General features: G+C 49.7%; 1 protein-coding gene across 2 annotated transcripts in view; it reads left to right on the forward strand.

Moving 5' to 3' along the window:
* MTMR4 (myotubularin related protein 4) overlaps window positions 1-12,813 on the forward strand; it is a 56,779-nt gene extending 43,966 nt beyond the window's left edge. For both annotated transcript variants that reach the window (XM_075771132.1, XM_075771131.1), the window contains 11 exons: window positions 4,193-4,389; window positions 4,648-4,776; window positions 5,077-5,188; window positions 5,617-5,812; window positions 6,293-6,478; window positions 7,241-7,411; window positions 7,534-7,688; window positions 8,055-9,300; window positions 9,674-9,784; window positions 10,063-10,151; window positions 10,553-12,813. In XM_075771132.1, the coding sequence (XP_075627247.1) occupies window positions 4,193-4,389; window positions 4,648-4,776; window positions 5,077-5,188; window positions 5,617-5,812; window positions 6,293-6,478; window positions 7,241-7,411; window positions 7,534-7,688; window positions 8,055-9,300; window positions 9,674-9,784; window positions 10,063-10,151; window positions 10,553-10,730 (2,770 nt within the window). In that variant the 3' untranslated portion in view covers window positions 10,731-12,813. The remainder of the gene's footprint in view (window positions 1-4,192; window positions 4,390-4,647; window positions 4,777-5,076; window positions 5,189-5,616; window positions 5,813-6,292; window positions 6,479-7,240; window positions 7,412-7,533; window positions 7,689-8,054; window positions 9,301-9,673; window positions 9,785-10,062; window positions 10,152-10,552) is intronic.
* The last annotated feature ends 6,246 nt before the right edge of the window (window positions 12,814-19,059 follow it).

Raw genomic sequence — 19,059 nt, forward strand, 5'->3', positions numbered from 1 at the left:
GTGCTGTATGGAAGGGAGAGGGAAGAAAGGAAAAGCCTCATGCTCAGCTCCTCCTTATCATTCAGGAGAGAGTGGACAAGTGGGCTCAGGTGCCTGCACCCTAAGGACTTGGTAACCACAGGACTGTTTGGTAGACTTCAGAGCTTTTGGAGAACAACGGTGAATTCATTAGGTCAGTCAGATCTGTAAAACATGATGCCAAAGGTGACACATTATCTTGCAAATATTTTCTTACAAAAAGTATAATTTAGCTGTTAAGCAAAACAGAAATTCAGGTCTCCATCTCTGAGTCCTCAGTGGAGATGCACAGTAGAGATGCAGGAGCCTCCAAGCACAATTCACTTCTAAAAAGCATGAAGGATGCAATTAATTATTTAGCTGACTACAGAGGCAGACGGGCATTGTATGCCACCCGCTCCTCGTTATTACTCTCTGTCTACACATCCACCTTCTGAAGACCTTGGGACTGTGTTAGCAAGAGAGCTCCTCGCAGACGCTCAGCATCGCCTTTGCCGCGTTTGTGCCACAGTGGCTGTTGGGGAAGCAGCGGGCAAACGGTGGATGTTGCTCCAGCCCCATGGCTGAGCATTCGGTCGCAGGCTTTCACATCGTGCCAGAGCGAGCCAGGAGTTTAATCCAGAGACTTGGGAAATGAAAGCACTTGCATTCATGCATCTCAGTTGGGAACCTTTAGGCGACAGTGCTGTAAACCCTCTCTCGGCTTTCTTCTGTTTTAAGCCAAGCTGCTTGACTTTGCATTGTGGATGAGTGCTCTTATGGCCAGAAAATAACAGAGGAGACTTGAGAAATACTAGTTGATGCCTTCTGGATGATTGTTATGGGTTAAATGGCACATACTAACAGTATCAGATGTGTTCTAGCCTTGTGCTGTGAATGAATCTGGGAGAAAAAGCTTAGCTGATAAACTGCAAAGGCACCTCATACTCCAGCTTTGGATTCTGAAAGAGTCTCAGGTCATTAAAACTAAACAGAGGATCCCTAAAGAATAACTTTGTCCACAGAAGTTAAAACACTATGGTGCCTTCTGCCATTCCAGTTTCAAGAAAGGAGTTTTTTCTTTGAGGAAAACTTCCACAAAAATCCCCAGTAAGAAAAGACCTGAAATGCTTTGTACGCTGGTGCTGGGGAGATTTGCGGAACGCAGAGTCACGCAGTGCGTGCTCCCCTGACCTGGGAAGCTCATTGCAAGCTCAGCTGTGGTTTTGGTCCATCTGCTGGCACCTGCTGTGCTTTCTGCTTGCTGATGGCTTCGTGCTCATCGATGCTGGCCGTACTTCCTTCAGTTTATTGGCATGGCACTGTGTCTCTTGAACTGGCTACCTCAAGGCCAACCTCTGCCCAGCATTGTTTGCAGTGCTGAGAAGTTTGTGCTAGCAAGAAGTTTTCTGAATCTAAGATGACTCTTTGGCAATGTCTGTAGTATTGCATTAAGCAGGCTACCTCTGACTTCAGATGGCCTACAGAGCTAAACTTGTTCTACCCCCTGCACCCCAAAACACTGCCATCACATCACATGGCCTGGTGGGAGCAGCCCCTGGCACAGCACCTGCATTTCCCAAAAACACGCTCAGGCGCTGGCTGGGAAAGTGCTGGTTGGCACAGGCCAAAACCTGTGGGTGTGCTAACAAACAAGCTTGGATGATCACAGGCTGGTGCTTAAGTCCACACCTTGGCTCTGTTTCATTTACTAGTATAAACAAAGCCTTTGCTGCTGTTGGTATTAACCATCCTTGAGTGATCCTGAAGACAGGAATAGATCTCTTGGGAGCGACTGCTCTATAGGTCACCTTGCGAACCAAAACAGCAGCAGAGAGCACCAAAAGAAAAAGGACCCTACAGTATTTTGACTTTGCTGAACAGGAATATTATTTCTTTGGAAGTCTTCAGTTTAAAGGCTTCATCACTATTATCTACAAGATGTCATTAATGATAATATATCTTCTGCATTTATTGATAAGTTGCCTCAGGAGAATAAGGGGACTTTGAGTAGCAAAACCATTCCTGCAAACTGCAGTAGCTGCCGGTGAGATACCGTGCACTGCTGTTAGAGGGAGTTCAGAGCCTCGATGCATTTTCTTGGTGTTCTGCCTTACAGCAGATAACATAAACAGGCGCTGTCATCCTCTGTGGAACAGCAGAGCCGCTTATGGGGTGGCCGCATGAGAAAGCGATACCTTCCGGAGTGCTTCTAATAGCCCTTACGGTAGCTGAGCAGCCCTTGAGCAATGGCTTGAGGCTGGTGCTGGCATGCGGCAGCATCCAGAGCGTTACGTCCCCTATTCTGCCACCAGTGCAACTTTTTCAGAAGTGTTGACCTACAAATAACAAAATAAAATACTTGGTGTGGTTTGCAGGAGGTTTATCTACATCTTTATTCTTACTCCGGCTCACCTTCAGAGAGGTGCCACATGAGGGGTGGTGGGATAGGGATGGACAAGCACCGTTGCTGTGATGAACGGACTGCGGGGCTGTCCAATTTATTGTCCTGTCTCCAAGAAGGGCCAGGCACCAGGAGTAGCATCTCGGGGATGTGTAAAAAATGGTACGGGTATGCCGGTGTTCTGCCCTGGTGCATCTTTGCAGCAGCTGCTATGTTAGGTTTCCTACAACAGTTATTCAGGAGAATGTGTGATTGTGTTTGCTGGTCATGTGGTGGGCCTACCTTCCATGAATTTAGTGTATTTTGGAGCCAGTTTATACTTCCGCGCTGCACTGTGGCAGCGAGTCCACTGTCTGTTATGTCTGCTGTCCACAAAATGCTTCTTGTTTTTCTTAAGACATGACCATTCCAGTACTCATTTGTGTTTCCAGGAAAAATAAGACTAATCTTCCAAACACACTTTTTTTTAATATTGCTCATGACCTTTTATGCCTTTCATCTGTCCTTGTCCTTCTCCCATGGTGGGGAGGTGTTTGCCTTAAGTTGTCCATAGCGAAGCTCTTCTAGACCTCCAATTGTCCTTGCCACCCTTCTCTGGGGGTCCAAGTACGACATTATCCTTTTTGAGATGGATTAAGGAGAAATTTGTTTCAATTTGAAGGTGCATAAGATGTGGTGCCGTCCTGTTTTCTGTCTTATTCTTTTCTGAATAACAGCTAGTACATTCTTAACATTTTTGCATCTCTTGAGCTGAGGCTTTTTGAGAGCTCCACAGTGACCTCAAAGTCTTTGAGATTTGGCAGCTGATTTGTACCCAGCTGCTCCCTGTCAATAGCTGGAGTTACATTTTGATCATCTGTAAATACTTTTCATTTTTTAATACTACATTTTATACTCTATTTTTATCACCCAGTATCACCAATAAGCAGCAGCCAGGGTAGGGTTCACATTTTAGGGGTTGTTAATAAACAGCAGCTCAGGCCACCACCCAGAAACTAACCAGTACGATGCTGAGTGAGCTAATCTTTCTAACTTACAAGTGATAAATGAAATGGTTTAACAGCCAGTACATCCTGTAAAGGAGAAGAAAGGGAAAAGAAAGAATGGGAGAACAGAACAGTATTACAATAACTATTACTTTCCCAAAGTACAACCATAATTATTTAAAGTTCTTCTCTCTGGATTAATATATAAATATTTACATCTCTATATACAATAATATATATTTATAGATAATAATATGTATTTATATATTATTAAAATAGTTTATATATTATTAAATAAAAATAGTTTAGCAGAGTAATAGCTAGGACAACTGGCAGCTTCCCCCTGGCTGCAGAAACTCCCCTTTCCTTTCGGTAGTGGAGTCCCAGGGCAGAGCCAGAGCCGTCGGTCGGGGTGAGGCCCCGTGAGCTGCAGCTGAGCCCGGCGCTGCCGCCATCGCTGGCACCAGCTGTTCCCAACAGCCACCCCAGCGAGCGCCACAGTGACGGGCTCCTCTGCAATCTCGTTTTGCCAGCTGTTCCAGCTCCATTGGCTGCTCCTGTGCTACTTGCAGCCGTCTCCTGTTCCTCACCGCTGTGCTGCGAGTGACAGCCCCTGCATCGCTGCTTTTGATGTGAATAATGGTTATTTCAAATGCCCTGCCCTGTTTCACTGCTTGAATGCAAGAGTTAATGCAGTAGCTAAAGCGGTGGGGAGGGTTTCTCTGGTGCTGACTGTAGGTGAAGTTTGCTGGGGTTGTTCCTCACCTTTTCGGGGGACTTCATTAGGCTCTCGCTTCCTTTGCAGACATGTGCGCAACGGGGCGGTGATTGCACGCTGCAGCCAGCCTGAAATCAGTTGGTGGGGCTGGCGAAACGCTGACGACGAGTATCTTGTGACATCTATTGCCAAAGCCTGTGCCTTGAACCCTGGGGTGAAGGTATCTGGTGGGATGCAGCACAACGGGAGCAGCGATGGCAGCGAGGCCTGCGATGCCGACTTCGGTAAGACAGCTCGCTGCCTCCCACTCTCTTTACTAAGCATGTGAACAACACCAAAATGTTGCTGTTGCTGCTGACAGGGCTGTTAAAGTGCAAGGTTTAAACCCAATATCCAGATGGATCATCCGGGCCCTGTCACACCTTGACTACGGTGTGCGGAATGGGTCCCTGGCGTCGTTCGCAGCCAGTGTTGGGTGGCACTGGGGGCCTGTCACAGAAAGGAGGGAGGTTCCGGGAACTTAGTCCCTGTTGTCTCTGCAGACTCATCCCTGACGGCGTGTTCAGGCGTGGAGAACGCGGGAACTCCTCAGAAGCTGCTGATTCTTGATGCCAGGTCCTACACCGCGGCTGTGGCCAACAGAGCAAAGGGGGGCGGCTGTGAATGTGAAGGTACTGAGGGCTAAGTGCTCCCAGAGCATCTGCATCTTGGACCTGCTTTGTTGGGTGGGTCCCAGAGCGCAGCAGTGGGTTGGGTCAGCATTTTGGTACTCGGTCTCTGGGAGCACAGTCTCCTCACTCATGCAAAGTGCATTATTCCAGATATATTGCTGCTGGCCCACAAGGCTTTTGTAGAAAAACTGCCTACCTGGAGACCAGAAATGGTGCAGTGAGGGGACACCTAAACTGAACGTACGGAGGCAGTTGCCACAGTGGCAGCAGCCCTCTGAATGTTTCTATCTCTGTGTTCAGAGTATTACCCAAACTGTGAAGTCGTGTTCATGGGCATGGCCAACATCCACTCCATCCGGAACAGTTTCCAGTATCTGCGTGCTGTCTGCAGTCAGGTGCCAGACCCCAGCAAGTAAGTGACTATTCTCTAGCTGAGTCTGACACCGTATCTGTCAATGTCCTGGGGGGTTTTCCCTCCCTTTTTCCTTTTTCCTATCCCAGGTTTCTTCCTCAGAAAATGGAGGGATAGGGAAGTGTTCACAGTGCTTGAATGCTGCTTATTTTTATCCCTGGTAATCCAGAAGGGATTGCAGCACTGCCTCAGTGTCACCTGGTTGTGTGCGTCCTCTGAGGAATTCTGAAATGTAGCTGTATCTGGGAAAAATTGAAATTGGGGGTTGGATTCTTTGTGCTTATTCCCAGGCTGGCTGGCTCCTCTTGAACATGTTTTAGAAAAGACATTGAGGATGCTAAAAAGGCTTAGTTTAAAATACTTTTTTTTTTTTCCTTCCACTGGAGATCTAAGCAACCATTTTCTTGGGTTTTTTTTACATCTCCCAGCTGGCTTTCAGCCCTGGAGAATACCAAGTGGCTGCAGCACCTTTCTGTCATGCTGAAGGCAGCAGTGCTGGTCTCCAGTGCAGTTGACAGAGAAGGACGTCCAGTGCTGGTTCATTGCTCAGATGGCTGGGACAGGACTCCGCAGATTGTAGCGCTGGCAAAGATTCTTCTGGACCCTTACTACAGGACCATGGAGGTATGAGTTGTGCTATACTGCCAGTTCATGTCCATTAAAACGTGCCTTTTGTCTCGGAGGCAGGAACAGGATCTCATTTGGCAATAAGCTTAGTGGTGTTTCAGAACTACTAGTGTGGGCGTTGGGTTTTCCCGTATTCTTTTCCTGCCTGTTTTCAGTGAACTGTACCTCGCTCCTCTACCCAGCTTGGTGAAGTACTGTGGTAAATAACCTCTTGTGTTCAAGGTTCAGCTGCTTCCCTACTCTTAATCGTGTGTATTCTCCAAGCTGTTTATTGTCTAGAAATAACGACTGTTAGCTTGTGTTTGGAAACCTCTGACATCCAGGTAGCTTTGCTCCCAACCCAAGCACTGGTGCAGGCTCCTCTCTAGCCCCTCAGAAGTCCTGCCTGTGCCTGGAGCTGCTGGCACATGGGCTGGCCGTGTCCTGCGCGTGCCTACAGCAAAGTGTCTGCAGGTAGCTTTTTTCTTTTGTTCACAGGGCTTCCAGGTGCTTGTTGAATCAGACTGGCTGGATTTTGGTCACAAGTTTGGTGATCGCTGCGGTCACCAGGAGAAGGTGGAAGATCAGAACGAGCAGTGCCCAGTTTTTCTCCAGTGGCTGGATGCTGTTCATCAGCTTCTGAAGCAATTTCCTTGCCTCTTTGAATTTAACGAAGCTTTTTTGGTAAGAAATATGCATGCAAAGGTCTCCTTATACCTTGCCAGATGTGAGCAGAGGCAGAGGGAAGGCCATGATGTTTTACGGTGTTGTAGCTGAAAGAAAACGAAAACTGAATTCTTTAAAAACAGGAAAGTGTCTGCGTAGTGCTTGGGCTCTCTGCTGGCATTCCTGACATACCTCCACCGTGTGGGTCCAGCCCTGCCCTTCGGTTGTGGTATTTTGACCTGGTTCTGTGCGTGTGATGCTTCTGCTGGCTTCTGTTAGCTGCTTGCAGTTTCCTCTTCCTCCTCCCCGTGGGGACTGCGGGCTCGGAGTCCCTAGCAGATTGCACAGTGAGGAGGGTTTATATTCTTTGGTTTCTTTGAATCGCTTCTTCTCCAGGTCCCTTCCTGGAGCCCATTGAATTCAGATACCATCAGCAGCACTGTTTTGATTAAAAGCCAATTTGCATACCTCGGGGCTATATGAGTCTGAAACATTGTAAAAAAATAAATTAGGGAAATGATAGCTATTAATCTCTGTCCTATCAAATAATAACGGTTAGGGCTATAGAGGGATGGGTATGGTACGCTTTCACTTTAATCTGAGTGATTTCTGTTGCTATCCCCTCTGTCCTGCCCTGTGTGGAAGAGAGGACAGCGGCAGGGTCACCAGCTGGGTAGGACATGCGTGGGCCATCCCAGAGGAGTGGGAGACGTTTACCCTGTAGGCAGGACACACTGTTTCCCAATGGCCCTGACAATTGTTCCCCTCCTGATGCTGCAGGTGAAGCTGGTGCAGCACACGTATTCCTGCCTCTATGGGACCTTCCTTGGGAACAGCCCCTGCGAGCGAGAGATGCACAACATCTACAAACGTACCTGCTCCGTGTGGTCCCTCCTGCGGGCTGGCAATAAGAACTTCCACAATCTTCTCTATATGCCAGGCTCTGAGCAGGTCAGTAGAGCTGCTGGCCTGGTTTTCCAGGCTTTTCGCCTGCCAAGCACAGGGATTGTGTGGGGAGAGGTTGGGGGGGGTTTCCTTTTGCATTGACCTCTGATCGTAAGTGGTTGTTGCAGGTGCTGCATCCAGTGTGCCACGTGCGAGCGCTGCACGTCTGGACAGCGGTGTATCTCCCAGCTTCCTCACCACATCCTCTGGGACAGGATGAGATGGACATTTACCTGCCCCCTGGATCCCAGAGCCAGGAGTTCAGTGGCAGATGTTTGGACAGGTAAGAGCCTAGAGCTCCAGGCCCAGGTTGCCACCTACCCACAGGCTTTCTTTCCCTCCTTGCTCATTGTAGTTCCTCTCTTTTACCTGTTGTTCTCATCTTTCCTGTTGAGAGCAAGAGCTCTGTAGCATTGTCCCAGCCACCTGGAGCAGAATGTGTACAGCTCCCTGCTGCACCTAAAAAGGCAGACTGCGGAGGCCACGCTGTACACGCATGTGCACTTCGGCTCATGCTGCTGCACCGCCCTTCCCCACCCTCCCCGTGATCTGTAATTAAGGACGTTTCCCTTCCATCATCTCAGTTTCGACTGAATTGAGGAAAGTTTCAGGAGTTTTGTCTTGAGACTTTTTTCCTTTTGGGTTCTAGATTACCAAAGACAAGATCTATGGATGACTTGCTCTCAGCCTGCGACTCCAGCAGCCCGCTGACCCGCACGTCTAGTGATCCAAACCTGAACAACCACTGTCAGGAAGTCCGGGTGGGCCTGGAAGCCCGGCACACCACCGCTGAGGGAGCTGAGCCGTACATGGGCGAAGGCAGTGCGGCGGCTGCGGGAGAGACACGGCAGGTGGAGAAGCAAGGGGGAGATGCTCCCCTGCAAGCCAACAGTGCTTGTAGCAGCCGTGCTGAGCCTGAGGGGCATAGCAAGCAGCTGAGCAGCTGGGCTTCTGTGCCAGCAAGCAGTGCCTCTCTGGAGGCAGAAAAGGGAAACGGAACATACATGGAGGAACTGGACGGCATGTGTCCACCTCCAAATCCTTCTGGACAGGAAAATGTTGACAGGGTTTCCACCAGTTCTGGGAAGCAATTAGAAACCTGTCCCCAGGAACCTTTGGAGGCTACTGGCATGGTGTCCAATGGAGGAGGCTGCCCTAAGAGAAACACCACCTGCCAAGATGTTCCCAGCCAGGAGTCCCTGGCACCAAGCGCCCCTTGCCAGGACATCCCAGGCCCAGCCCAGGGCATCCCCTGCCTGGATGAAGACAATGGCAAAGGTGATGCTGGAAGGAGTGTGCCCTGTGAGGAGCCCGGCCGTCCCGGGAGAGTCACGCTAGAGCAGTGGCGCAAGCCCATTTCCCAGAGCCAAAGCAGCGAGTTCTCCTTCCTGGGGTCCAACTGGGACAGTTTTCAAGGAATGGTGACATCGCTCCCCAATGGGGAGCCTGCACCCAGACACCTCCTCTCCTATGGCTGCTGTAGCAAGAGGTTGAGCAGCAAACCTCTGCGGGCACCGGGCCTGTGCCTCAGTGGCCAGTGGTCTGCCAGAGAAGGTGCAAAATCCTCAGCCTGCTCTGGCCACCTTGGCACGCATTTTGCCAGCCCCGCAGGAAAGCCCAGCCGTTCGTGGCTACCCTGGCACGTGAAACAAGCGTCTGGTCCCAAGCACATGCCGCCAAAATGTCCTTCTCCTGTGCCTCCTCTCTACCTGGACGATGATGGGCTCCCCTTCCCCACGGATGTGATTCAGCACAGGCTGCGGCAGATCGAGGCCAGCTACAAGCAGGAGGTGGAGCAGCTGCGTAGGCAGGTGCGAGAGCTGCAGCTGCGCCTGGACATCCGCCACTTCTGTGCCCCTCCGGCTGAGCCTCCGATGGACTACGAGGATGACTTTGTAAGTAACTGCCTCTAACAGCCCAACCGGCACTGTGGCTCCTGGCCAGCGGTGGTCCTGCACCCCCTCGCACCACCCTCTCCTCCAACCCGCAGTTCTCGGTCTCGTACTTTCCGAGTGGGCGGTTGAGATGTGTTCCTACATTTCCTCAGCCCTGTTCCCCTCCTGTCCTCATGCCACCCAGAGGTATCTCTGCTTCCTGAGGGCCAAGCAACGGCTCCTATGCAGGGCATGAATGCTCTGTCCTCTTGTATGGGAACTGTGGAGCCATCCACACGCCCCTGACAAGCAGCGAGTGTGGCCGAAGCAAGGAATGCCCTTGACTGTGCATTGAGGCAGCTGAGGGGATCTGTGACTTCATCTCTTTTTGCAGACATGCTTGAAGGAATCAGACAGCAGCGACACCGAGGATTTCTGTTCCGATCATAGTGAAGACTGTTTGTCAGAAGCGAGCTGGGAGCCTGTTGATAAGAAGGAGACTGAGGTATGTGTTCTGTTACAGCAGCAGAGAGAGTTTTTCCTGGCAGCTAACTTTGGTGGTTACAGCGGCAGAGTGGGCTGGAAGCAAGGCAGACAGCAGCCGCCCTTGTCCTTTAACATGTCCTCTGCTGCGGCAGATTCTGACAGAAGGGGGCCAGTGGGCTGGGCTCACTCTGGGCTAGCCTGCTGTGGCTGAAGCCTGTGGGACCCTGACTGAGTCCTGAGACCCGGCCTGTGTAGTGTTACAAGCCGAAAGCTGATGAGGACTGGTGTTTGCCCTAGGTCACGCGGTGGGTTCCAGACCACATGGCCTCGCATTGTTTTAACTGCGATTGTGAATTCTGGCTGGCCAAACGGAGGCATCACTGCAGGTAAACAACATTATCGCTGTAGTTCTGCTCTTATTCTGAGCCTCTTTCTTGTGAACCTCACAAAATCCTTGTCTGTGATGTTGGTTCCCTCCAGCTCCCAGGAGAAAGTTTCAGGTCTTTCCTTTATTTGCCAGGCCTCATGAATTCCCTGGAGATTTCCATTCTGCGTTGTTCTTTCTATTTTTCCAAGGCCTTTGATCCCTCTCCTGGGTAGTAGTGCCCATTAGTCCCTTCTTAGTGCTGGCTAGTTAGCTTGCACTGTAGACCCCAGTATATACTTTAAGTTGACAAGTCACAACTAAGGCTGGTACTTCGCCCCTGAACTGGATCCTTTGTACTTTCTGAAGTTTTGCTGTGGTGTTCCCAGCTCTCTCTTCACTGGTTTTCTTCCTCCTTGACAGGAACTGTGGGAACGTGTTCTGCGCTGCTTGCTGCCACCTGAAGTTGCCCATCCCTGATCAGCAGTTGTATGACCCTGTCCTCGTCTGTAACTCCTGTTACGACCACATCCAAGTGTCTCGTGCCAGAGAGCTCATGAGCCAACATCTGAAGAAACCCATCGCCACAGCTTCCAGCTGAATACCAGACAAGGGACCTGTCTAAGCCCAGCCTTTTCTCTCATGGGTTTGAAGGGTGACTCTGCCTCCACTGTAATTGTGAAGGCCGTTGGTGCAACACTTGAACACCAAGCTCGAATGCAGTCTTCAGCAGTCTTACTATCAGCCTGGAGCAGAGGAGCTCAGATTAGAGAGTATGGTGTGCGTCCCCACTCTGGTACCGGTGGGCCCGTACATTGTAGTCTGATGACCTAGGGCTAAAGAGGGGATTGCAACCTCTTTCTTTTGTGGGCTGGAAAGCAATGTTTTCACAGATACTGCCTGTGCAAAGTACCCCCAAAGCAATAGAAAGGCATGTTTAGAACCAACTCCCCTACAAAGGCAGGCTGCTGTACGAGAAGAGGGCAGACTCCAGGTGGTACCGTGTGCTTTGGAATGGCCTCAGCCTGGAGCAGTTCTGTAGAGTCTCTTTCCATGAGTGTGATTTGCGATCAGCTTGGTGAACAAGACTCATTAGCCATCACTAATTGACTTTCTCTTGAGTGTTGAAGAGAAATTCATTCTGGCTGAAAATGGGCCGAGCAGATTTTGCCCATTTTCACACTCCGCTAGGATTGGTGAACGCATTTGACTTTGCCCCTGCCCCCCACCACCGCGGGGAGATGGGAGATCGGCTTTTTCACTTCTGCTCTGCCCGTCTGCTTTGTCTGCGGTAGCGTCACGGCCCGGTGCTGACACAGGAATGGCACCCTGATCCTCTCCTGGCATGGAAACAGAACTCATGTTCCTGTGTTGCTCCTCCTCCCCTTTTCTGCCCTCGGCTCTCCACTTCCTACTGCTCTTTATCCTGAAAACTTGATACCTTGAGGGTATAGGCCATAATGTGTTGTTTTACCTCCTGGAATGTGCTGTCTGGTGTATGTGAGGGTTTCAGTCCAAATGCTGCTATATATTTCTGTGCACTTAATGTAACCCGAAGAAGGGAGAATGAAGCATTGATACCAAAACGGGGGTGGGGAAGGACACTGGCTGACATAGACACTACGTCTGTGCTTTTCACTTTAGGATGTACAACCAAGCTACAGTGATAAACATGATGTGTGGCATCTCTCTAGTGGTGGAAACGATCTCTCTGACTTGCCCCAGCGCTACCTAAAATGCCTCTTGAATTTGACTTCTTTTTTGTCTCCTGTACAGCGGTCAAAGTTCAGAGTTGCCAACTTGTAATTGCCTCTCTACTTCTTCTGGAAACTAGAGAGCAGGAATCCCAACTCATTCTAAGGAAAAGGAACTAGGTTTAGAAAGAAAGAAAGGTTAAGAAAGTGGGCTTCAGGTGGGCTTTTAATCCCTAGATCCCTCTGGGAGTATACATCCTGCCTCCTTTCTAAGGAATCTGTGGATCTTAATGAGGAAGAAGAGTTTGAACATGGGGCCTTTCTTTGCAGAAATGCAGGTTTTCTTTCCAGCTAAATGAAAATGTCTGAGATATTCTGCACCTCATGAGCTGAGACTTCGTATTTGGGGGGAGGACCTGTGAGGGCGTTTGGCCTACTAGCAAGGCAAATTACTTTACGCTGTTGTGCTCTCCCAGATTTTTTGCTGATGGTTTGTCATCTCCGTCGGAGGGAATGGAATAACGACCCTTTCCTGCACTTCGTTATGTCAGCCTCTGGTTTTGTAAACCCCAGTAGTGCAAGCAAAGCTAGCATCATCTGAAGACCCTGTACCTACTTGGACTCTGCTTCTTTTCCATACGGGGAACAACCAATATGGCTTTGGGAAGAGAAGGCACCTTGCTTCAGATTCTCCCCTGCCTTGTACCTTGCAGTCATTGCCAGACATGGTAGAGTGACCGTTGGGCTGGCAGAAGAAATTGGGTTTGCTCCTGTTTTGCACATGTTGGAATGACTGCAAGCAATAAGGAAGCCAGAAACTAGGTACTCCTGGCCCTTCCGTTCAGGCCGTTAGTCCAAACTGCTTTTAGCTCTTGTGAGTTTCAGCGTCACAATGTGCTGGCCAAAAACTAAAATCAGTTCGATAGCATTGTGACAAACAAAATGTGCTGTACAACTCAATACAGTCAAAATAAAATCTCTATATTAGTGCTGCTGTGTTTGGACCTGTTCTTTAGTTGAATTTAGTGGATTATTTAGTGAATTTTTCTTGCACGGTGATTCCTAGGCTGCTGTTACTTGCTACCTTTTCCCTTGATTTGAGGTATGTTTGGAATTCAATATCCCTTCTCACGAATAAGAATCAGGGTAGGACACAAAGTGCACTATGCTGTGGTCATCTACTCAGAGGCCCTCTGCTCTTTTCTGGGGAAAGAAAAAAAAAAACACACAAAAAAAAAAACCCCCAAACCCAAAAACCTGCAGCTGCCCAGGATGCCAGGTGCTTCCAGCCTCTCCTGCAATGACTTGGTGAGGAATCTTTCTTTTCCAAGGAAGAGCTGTTCAGCAGGATTCCCCAGCTCTTTGCCCACACATTTATACCACTCTGCCTGGCAGGCTGTACGGATGTGTTCCTCTGTGCAGGATGACGGATGGGGACTGTTGTGCTCAGTCAGCCCCATGTGCCAATGTGATGCAGTTAAGTTAGTTGTGGTGGAGCTGGACAGAATCTTTCAGAAAGTCAATTTAAAGCATCCAGGGAACTTGAAATTGAGCAGATTGCTGGTAAACTACTCCCAGAGTTAGGTCAGTGTTTGTGTCAGGTAGTACCTAAACGCTTTGTTGTGTTGGAAATGTTAGGAGTGAGATAGCTTGTTGCATTTAAATTAACTGTTGCTCCTGAAAGTGTCACACAAAGGAGGTCAGCTTTGGAGGCAGTGTTGCTGAGTATTAATCATGAATGATGCTTTTACAAGAAAGGACAGTCTTCTGATTAACTTCCAGGCTCTGCTCTCAACAGTTCCAATGTCGTCTTGATGGGCGGTGGAAGGCTGTCTGCGGGGACTGACGCCTGGGCTTCTGCTCACCACCTGGGACAATGCTTCAACAGAACGTCCCCCTGCGCATCTTGCTGGAGACACTCATGACTGTTGTAATGTTAAGCTGGCCATGCCAGCAAAGGGCGCTTAACGCTCATGATTATTGAGCACAGAACAAAGCATTATCACTTAAAAAATATAGCCGTAATTTGCCAACACTTTCTCCCTGAGGTAATCTATATGTGCACTGAAATGTGTCTAAACCTAGCACAAACAGTGAGATCAAAGCCTTCCCCTATCAGTGCACCAACTGCCATGAATTCTTAGCAAATTAACAACCGGAACGTCTTATGATGTACTGTAATATCAGCCAAATACAAAATAAACAAGATTTAGGTGTAGTGAGGAGCCCGGTCAAGCTTGCGATGGTTGGTATTACTCAGCTGCTCAGCCAGTAATAGATAAAGCTAAAACTGCAGGGGATGTGAAGAGACACGTTGAGCCTTGGTTATGAAAGAAGAAAACAGGAAGGTGATGTGTGGCCTCGTGAACCCTGCGAGCGCTGAGCAGAGAACAGGTAAAGCCAGATACGGACAAGAAGGATGCAGTCTGAGGGTGCACTCCGTGTGCTTCGTCCGCTCGGTTTTCAGCACGAGATAGAGGAGTACGTTTCTCTCCCAGAATGTTAGGCTTCTGTGAAAGGGAACTTTGGGAACTGCCATTTATTTATGGTACCTTGGGTTTCTATATTTCTAAGTTTAAAGACAATTTGGCATATTAGTTTTAAGATACTGCATGCAGTCTCCAGTATGTTTAAAACAAGAATTAAAAAGCTGCTCAAAGCAGCATGTAACTTAAATCTCACAAAGTTTAGGCCAGTCACACAACTTTACTCTCCCACGCAAGAGTAGTTTTTACTGGCGCGTTTGTACGCAGTTCTTTCTCACTGAACACCTGGTTGGTTCCAAGTCCCCGTGTCAACCTCTGCCTTGAAAAGCTGGGTGCTGCCTGACCTTGCTGGGCTGGCCCATGCTCGGTGGAGTGCTCTGGTGAGCTGATGGCAGCCCAAGCCTTGGTTTGGGGGGTATTTACAAGGTTTATATGTCCCGGGACAAAGTATTCGTCCTGGCAACTGCCACTGCTCTTCATGACTGCAGGCTGTAAAGTGCTCCCTGTCACCTTCTAACAAAGTAGTCATATTGTAAAAAAACAAGCTAGAAAAACTGATAGAGTGGCAGAGAGTAATGTATTTTCACTCATGGTGTAAAAAAAATTGCATATTTCTATTCATTTAAATTTGCAGAAAGACAACATACTGTTTTTATTGTCTGCAAAGGCACTTGCCAAAGGAAAGCATTTGGCACAGCTGTGTCAGAAATAAATACTAACGTGTGGCTTAACAGCTGCAGGATATACACTGTGCACAGCATCTTCCTTTTGGATACACGGTGAGTAAACCATTTGCTAAAAGTCAGTGGTATTGAAAGAAGGGAGGCGTGCAGCATCACAGACCTGTAACGGGCAGGTGTCTAAAGAGGAACAGATTTAGTAGAGTCAACTGCAGTTCCCAACTGGTGACTGAATTACGGAGGCAGCAGCAGCGCGACCAGGCCCGTGGCTGTGCGTGAAGGAAACTCAGGCCACGGGGAGGAGAGAACCCGTGCTGCTGGGTGCATTGTGCTCCTTGGCTCTCTTCAGAGCCAGAGCATCGTAGTTTGGGGGAAAAAGCGTGAGTACGGTACGTCAGCGAGGGGCTGGAAGGGTGACAAGGTAGGTGTTGAGTGAAGGCTGGAGGGGGAGATAAAATTGCATGAAAAGAGACAGGAGCAGCAGCAAGGCTGGCTGAAAAGGCTGGGCACTGTTGTCAGCTGACCTTTCCTGTAAATTCTGTGCAGTCCAACAGCTGTTGACTTTGCTACACTTCTTGCTGAAAAAGAATTTTGTTATTATTGACCTGTTCCAAGTGAGAGGAAACTTGCGGTGTTCCCCAGAAGTTTTTCCGGGAAGCCCCTGTATTAAGCCTAAAGCACAAACAGTTCGGAGGCAGATCTACCGGGAGCGCTGAAGGGACCGGTACCTCCCTTCTCAGCATCGGGCTTGCTTGGCAAGCCAAGCGCGCTCGCCGCCAGAGCGCTGCGAAGCTGTTTCCTTCACGCTGTACCTCCTGCCGCAGCTGCTGTAAGGTTGCGTCTCCTGGCACGAGCAGCGAGGTGCTGAAAGGTGCAGGACCTGGCTCTGCCCAGTGCTTGTAGCACTCTGGATGCTGATGAAAAACATCATTCTGTCTTTAAAAAGTCATCTGCTCTGCAGCTACTTTCCTTCAAAGTGCTGAAGGAAACACCTAAGAGGGACTTGTGTTTCTGGGCTTCAGCTTCAGGGGCTCTTTGAGTTTCTCTGCATTTCAGTTATGGACTACATATTGCCAGCTCTGACCTGAGTTACGGATGATACAGTAAAAACCTCACCTATCCCAGCCAGGTACTCGTAGTCGTCTTGCACTCTAGGGAGAGAGGAGAAGCCTTAAATCATTTTGTCAAAGTAATGCAAATGACAGTCTCAGGAATGCTGAGAAAATGTTTCTGGTGAAGTGGACTTTTTTTTCTTGATTTTTCTGGTTTGCATTTGGTATGCTTTACTTAAGTTTTGGCTGTTTACGCTGAGCAGTCATTACATAGTTCTTAAGAGAATAAATTATTACTGAGGAAATAAAAATGCAAAGCCTCTTGGGAAGATGGCGGCATGAGTTCACTAGAATTGCAGGCCATTAATTCCTTGGGTAAAGCAACATCCTTCCATGGTGCAGGATTTTAGCTTTCATGACAATGCTGACAAAATTTCTCCTCCTTCCTGCTGTTGCTACTGACTTGGAATAACAAATGTGCTAAATCTGCCAAAGACGGGCAGAGAGTGAGAGAAATAATCAGCTGGTCTGCTGTAAAAGAGGCCAAAATATTGTCATCTAATCTCTCCTTATCATCATTTTCCTTTGTCCTGTTTCCTGTTTTACCTGTCTGCTTTAATTTGAAGTGGTGAACTCTGTTAGCAACCCCACCCAAAATATTTAAGCTAGTCAGTCTAACATCTTTTTCCTCACTTCAGCTATGCGGAAGAGCAGAGCGATTTTGCTTTCAGTTTACAAATAGGAACAGTTTCCCATCAGTTGCTTCAATTTTGTCCCCTTTCCACAACTGACTGCACTTTCTTATGCCTTGGTGGTTTGGGGCTGTGCTGTAAACCAAAGCATTAAGGATGATTTCAGTTACAGAAGGGGTTTGGGTTTGTACCTTCTTGCTAAGAAATTTTATGACAGCTCTAAGATAATGTATTTAAGGCCAGGAGGTGCTCAATCTTCTCACTACTTACTTGTTCTGAGGGCAGCCAAAACAGAGGAATAAAATTTTCTTCTTCTGTCACTGCTGGTGACCCAGGGATAGGATGTAAGCAGAGGGAGAGAGATCACTACGCTCCTCTTTCCCCAGCTCCTTGGTTGTCTTCCCCGTTTGGTTCATAGCAGATTCTTGTTCTAAAACACTGAGAATGGTTATGTTAGGCTAGGAAAAGAAAAGTCCCTGCAGTCAGAGCTCCATCATAGCTAACAGCAGAACCCTGAGGAGAGTGTGAGGGCAGATATGTACTAGTACATCTCGGGTATGAATTCTGAGCTTCACCAGTGCACACTTCGAGGACAAGCAGTGCCATCTTTAAAAGCTATATCCTTTGTGGGTATAGCTAATTTTTTATTTTTTTTTTCCAGCCAAGTAACATTTTGGTACCCAAAACATCCCATGGCAATTAGTTCCCCGGTTTCCCTGTGATTAAGTACCTGATTTGATTTCTTCTATTTGATGTCTTCCATTAGTCGTGCTCACACCTCCTTTATACTACCTACAATTTTGCTACCTACCTTTTTATATAATAAACCCCCCTCTGAAGGTTTCTTCTTCAGTGTTTCCTTCTGTTAAGTGAGTTCATATCCTTCATGCTGATTTTTTCTATCCCATTTTAACCCTACCCAATTTACTCGGGGGGGGGGGGAGAGAACTGCACTCATGTGGGTTTTTTAGGGTAAATGTGACACTTCTAATTCCTGATTTGTTCAATATTCCTCTTCCAATCCGTTCTAAACTCGTTTTCTTTTTCCTTTTGTGAACGGCCAGTCAACTTTAAGCTGGCCATTTCAAACATCTCCTCTAACTTCATAATTTCTTTCCTGAGCGGCATTCACCATCTCGAAGACCACCGCCGTGTACACCAAGTCAGGATTACCCAGCTCACCAGCACTGCGTCCCCCGTGTCCAGCCAGGCCCGGGGCAGACCTGCATCCCCCCACAGTGCTGCTGCCGCGGAGTAGTGCGGATGATCCGCAGCAATCATCACCTGGATCACCACCTTCTCCTCAAGATTATCACTCTGAGGCATTTAATTTAATTCCTTTTGTGAAACCCGGCTCTTTATTTCCTATCGTTTGACCGCAGAGCCACCGCCGGGGAACACCCCTGCCCGCAGCCCCCCCCCCCCCCCGGCGCAGCGCTCCTCCATTCGCCGGCGCGTGCGGCCGCGGCCCCCGTGGGGACACCCTGCCTCCCTCTGCCGCCTTTCTACCCTCCTTCCGCGGGCCGGGCTGCGGGCAGGGCCTCCGCGCCTCGGGTTCAGGGACCTCCGCACACCTCCGGGCTGGCGGGGGGACCGTGCCGAGCTGCAGGTTTTAGGCTGAGGGGGACCGGGGCTGCCGAGGCGACGGCGGGACTGAGGGAGCTGAGGGGAATGGCGGGGCTGAGGGGGGTAGCGGGGGTTGGGGGGAATGGCGGGGCTGAGGGGACTGGGAGCTGAGGGAGATGGCGGGGCTGAGGGGAATGGCGGGGCTGAGGGGAATGGCGGGGCTGAGGGGACTGGGGGTGCTGATGGGACGGCGGAATTGAGGGTACTGGTAGCTGAGGGGAATGGCGGGGCTGAGGGGACTGGGAGCTGAGGGAGATGGCGGGGCTGAGGGCGCTGGGGAGAGGCTGAGGGGAATGGCGGGGCTGAGGGGACTGGGAGCTGAGGGAGATGGCGGGGCTGAGGACGCTGGGGAGAGGCTGAGGGGAATGGCGGGGCTGAGGGGACTGGGAGCTGAGGGAGATGGCGGGGCTGAGGACGCTGGGGAGAGGCTGAGGGGAATGGCAGGGCTGAGGGGACTGGGGGTGCTGATAGGACGGCGGAACTGAGGGTACTGGGAGCTGAGGGGGGTGGCGGGGCTGAGGAGACTAGGAAAGCTGAGGAGGATGGCGGGGCTGAGGACGCTGGGGGAGCTGAGGGGAATGGCGGGGCTGAGGGCGCTGGGGGTGCTGAAGGGACGGGGCTGCGGCTGTGTCGGGGAGAAGCCGGGCCCGGGGCCGAGCGGCGGCGGGCAGCGCGTCGTGAGCCGGGCACGTGCCGGGCG

This window comes from Balearica regulorum, chromosome 19 (assembly GCF_011004875.1).
Source record: "Balearica regulorum gibbericeps isolate bBalReg1 chromosome 19, bBalReg1.pri, whole genome shotgun sequence".
NCBI classification, from domain to species: Eukaryota; Metazoa; Chordata; class Aves; order Gruiformes; family Gruidae; genus Balearica; species Balearica regulorum.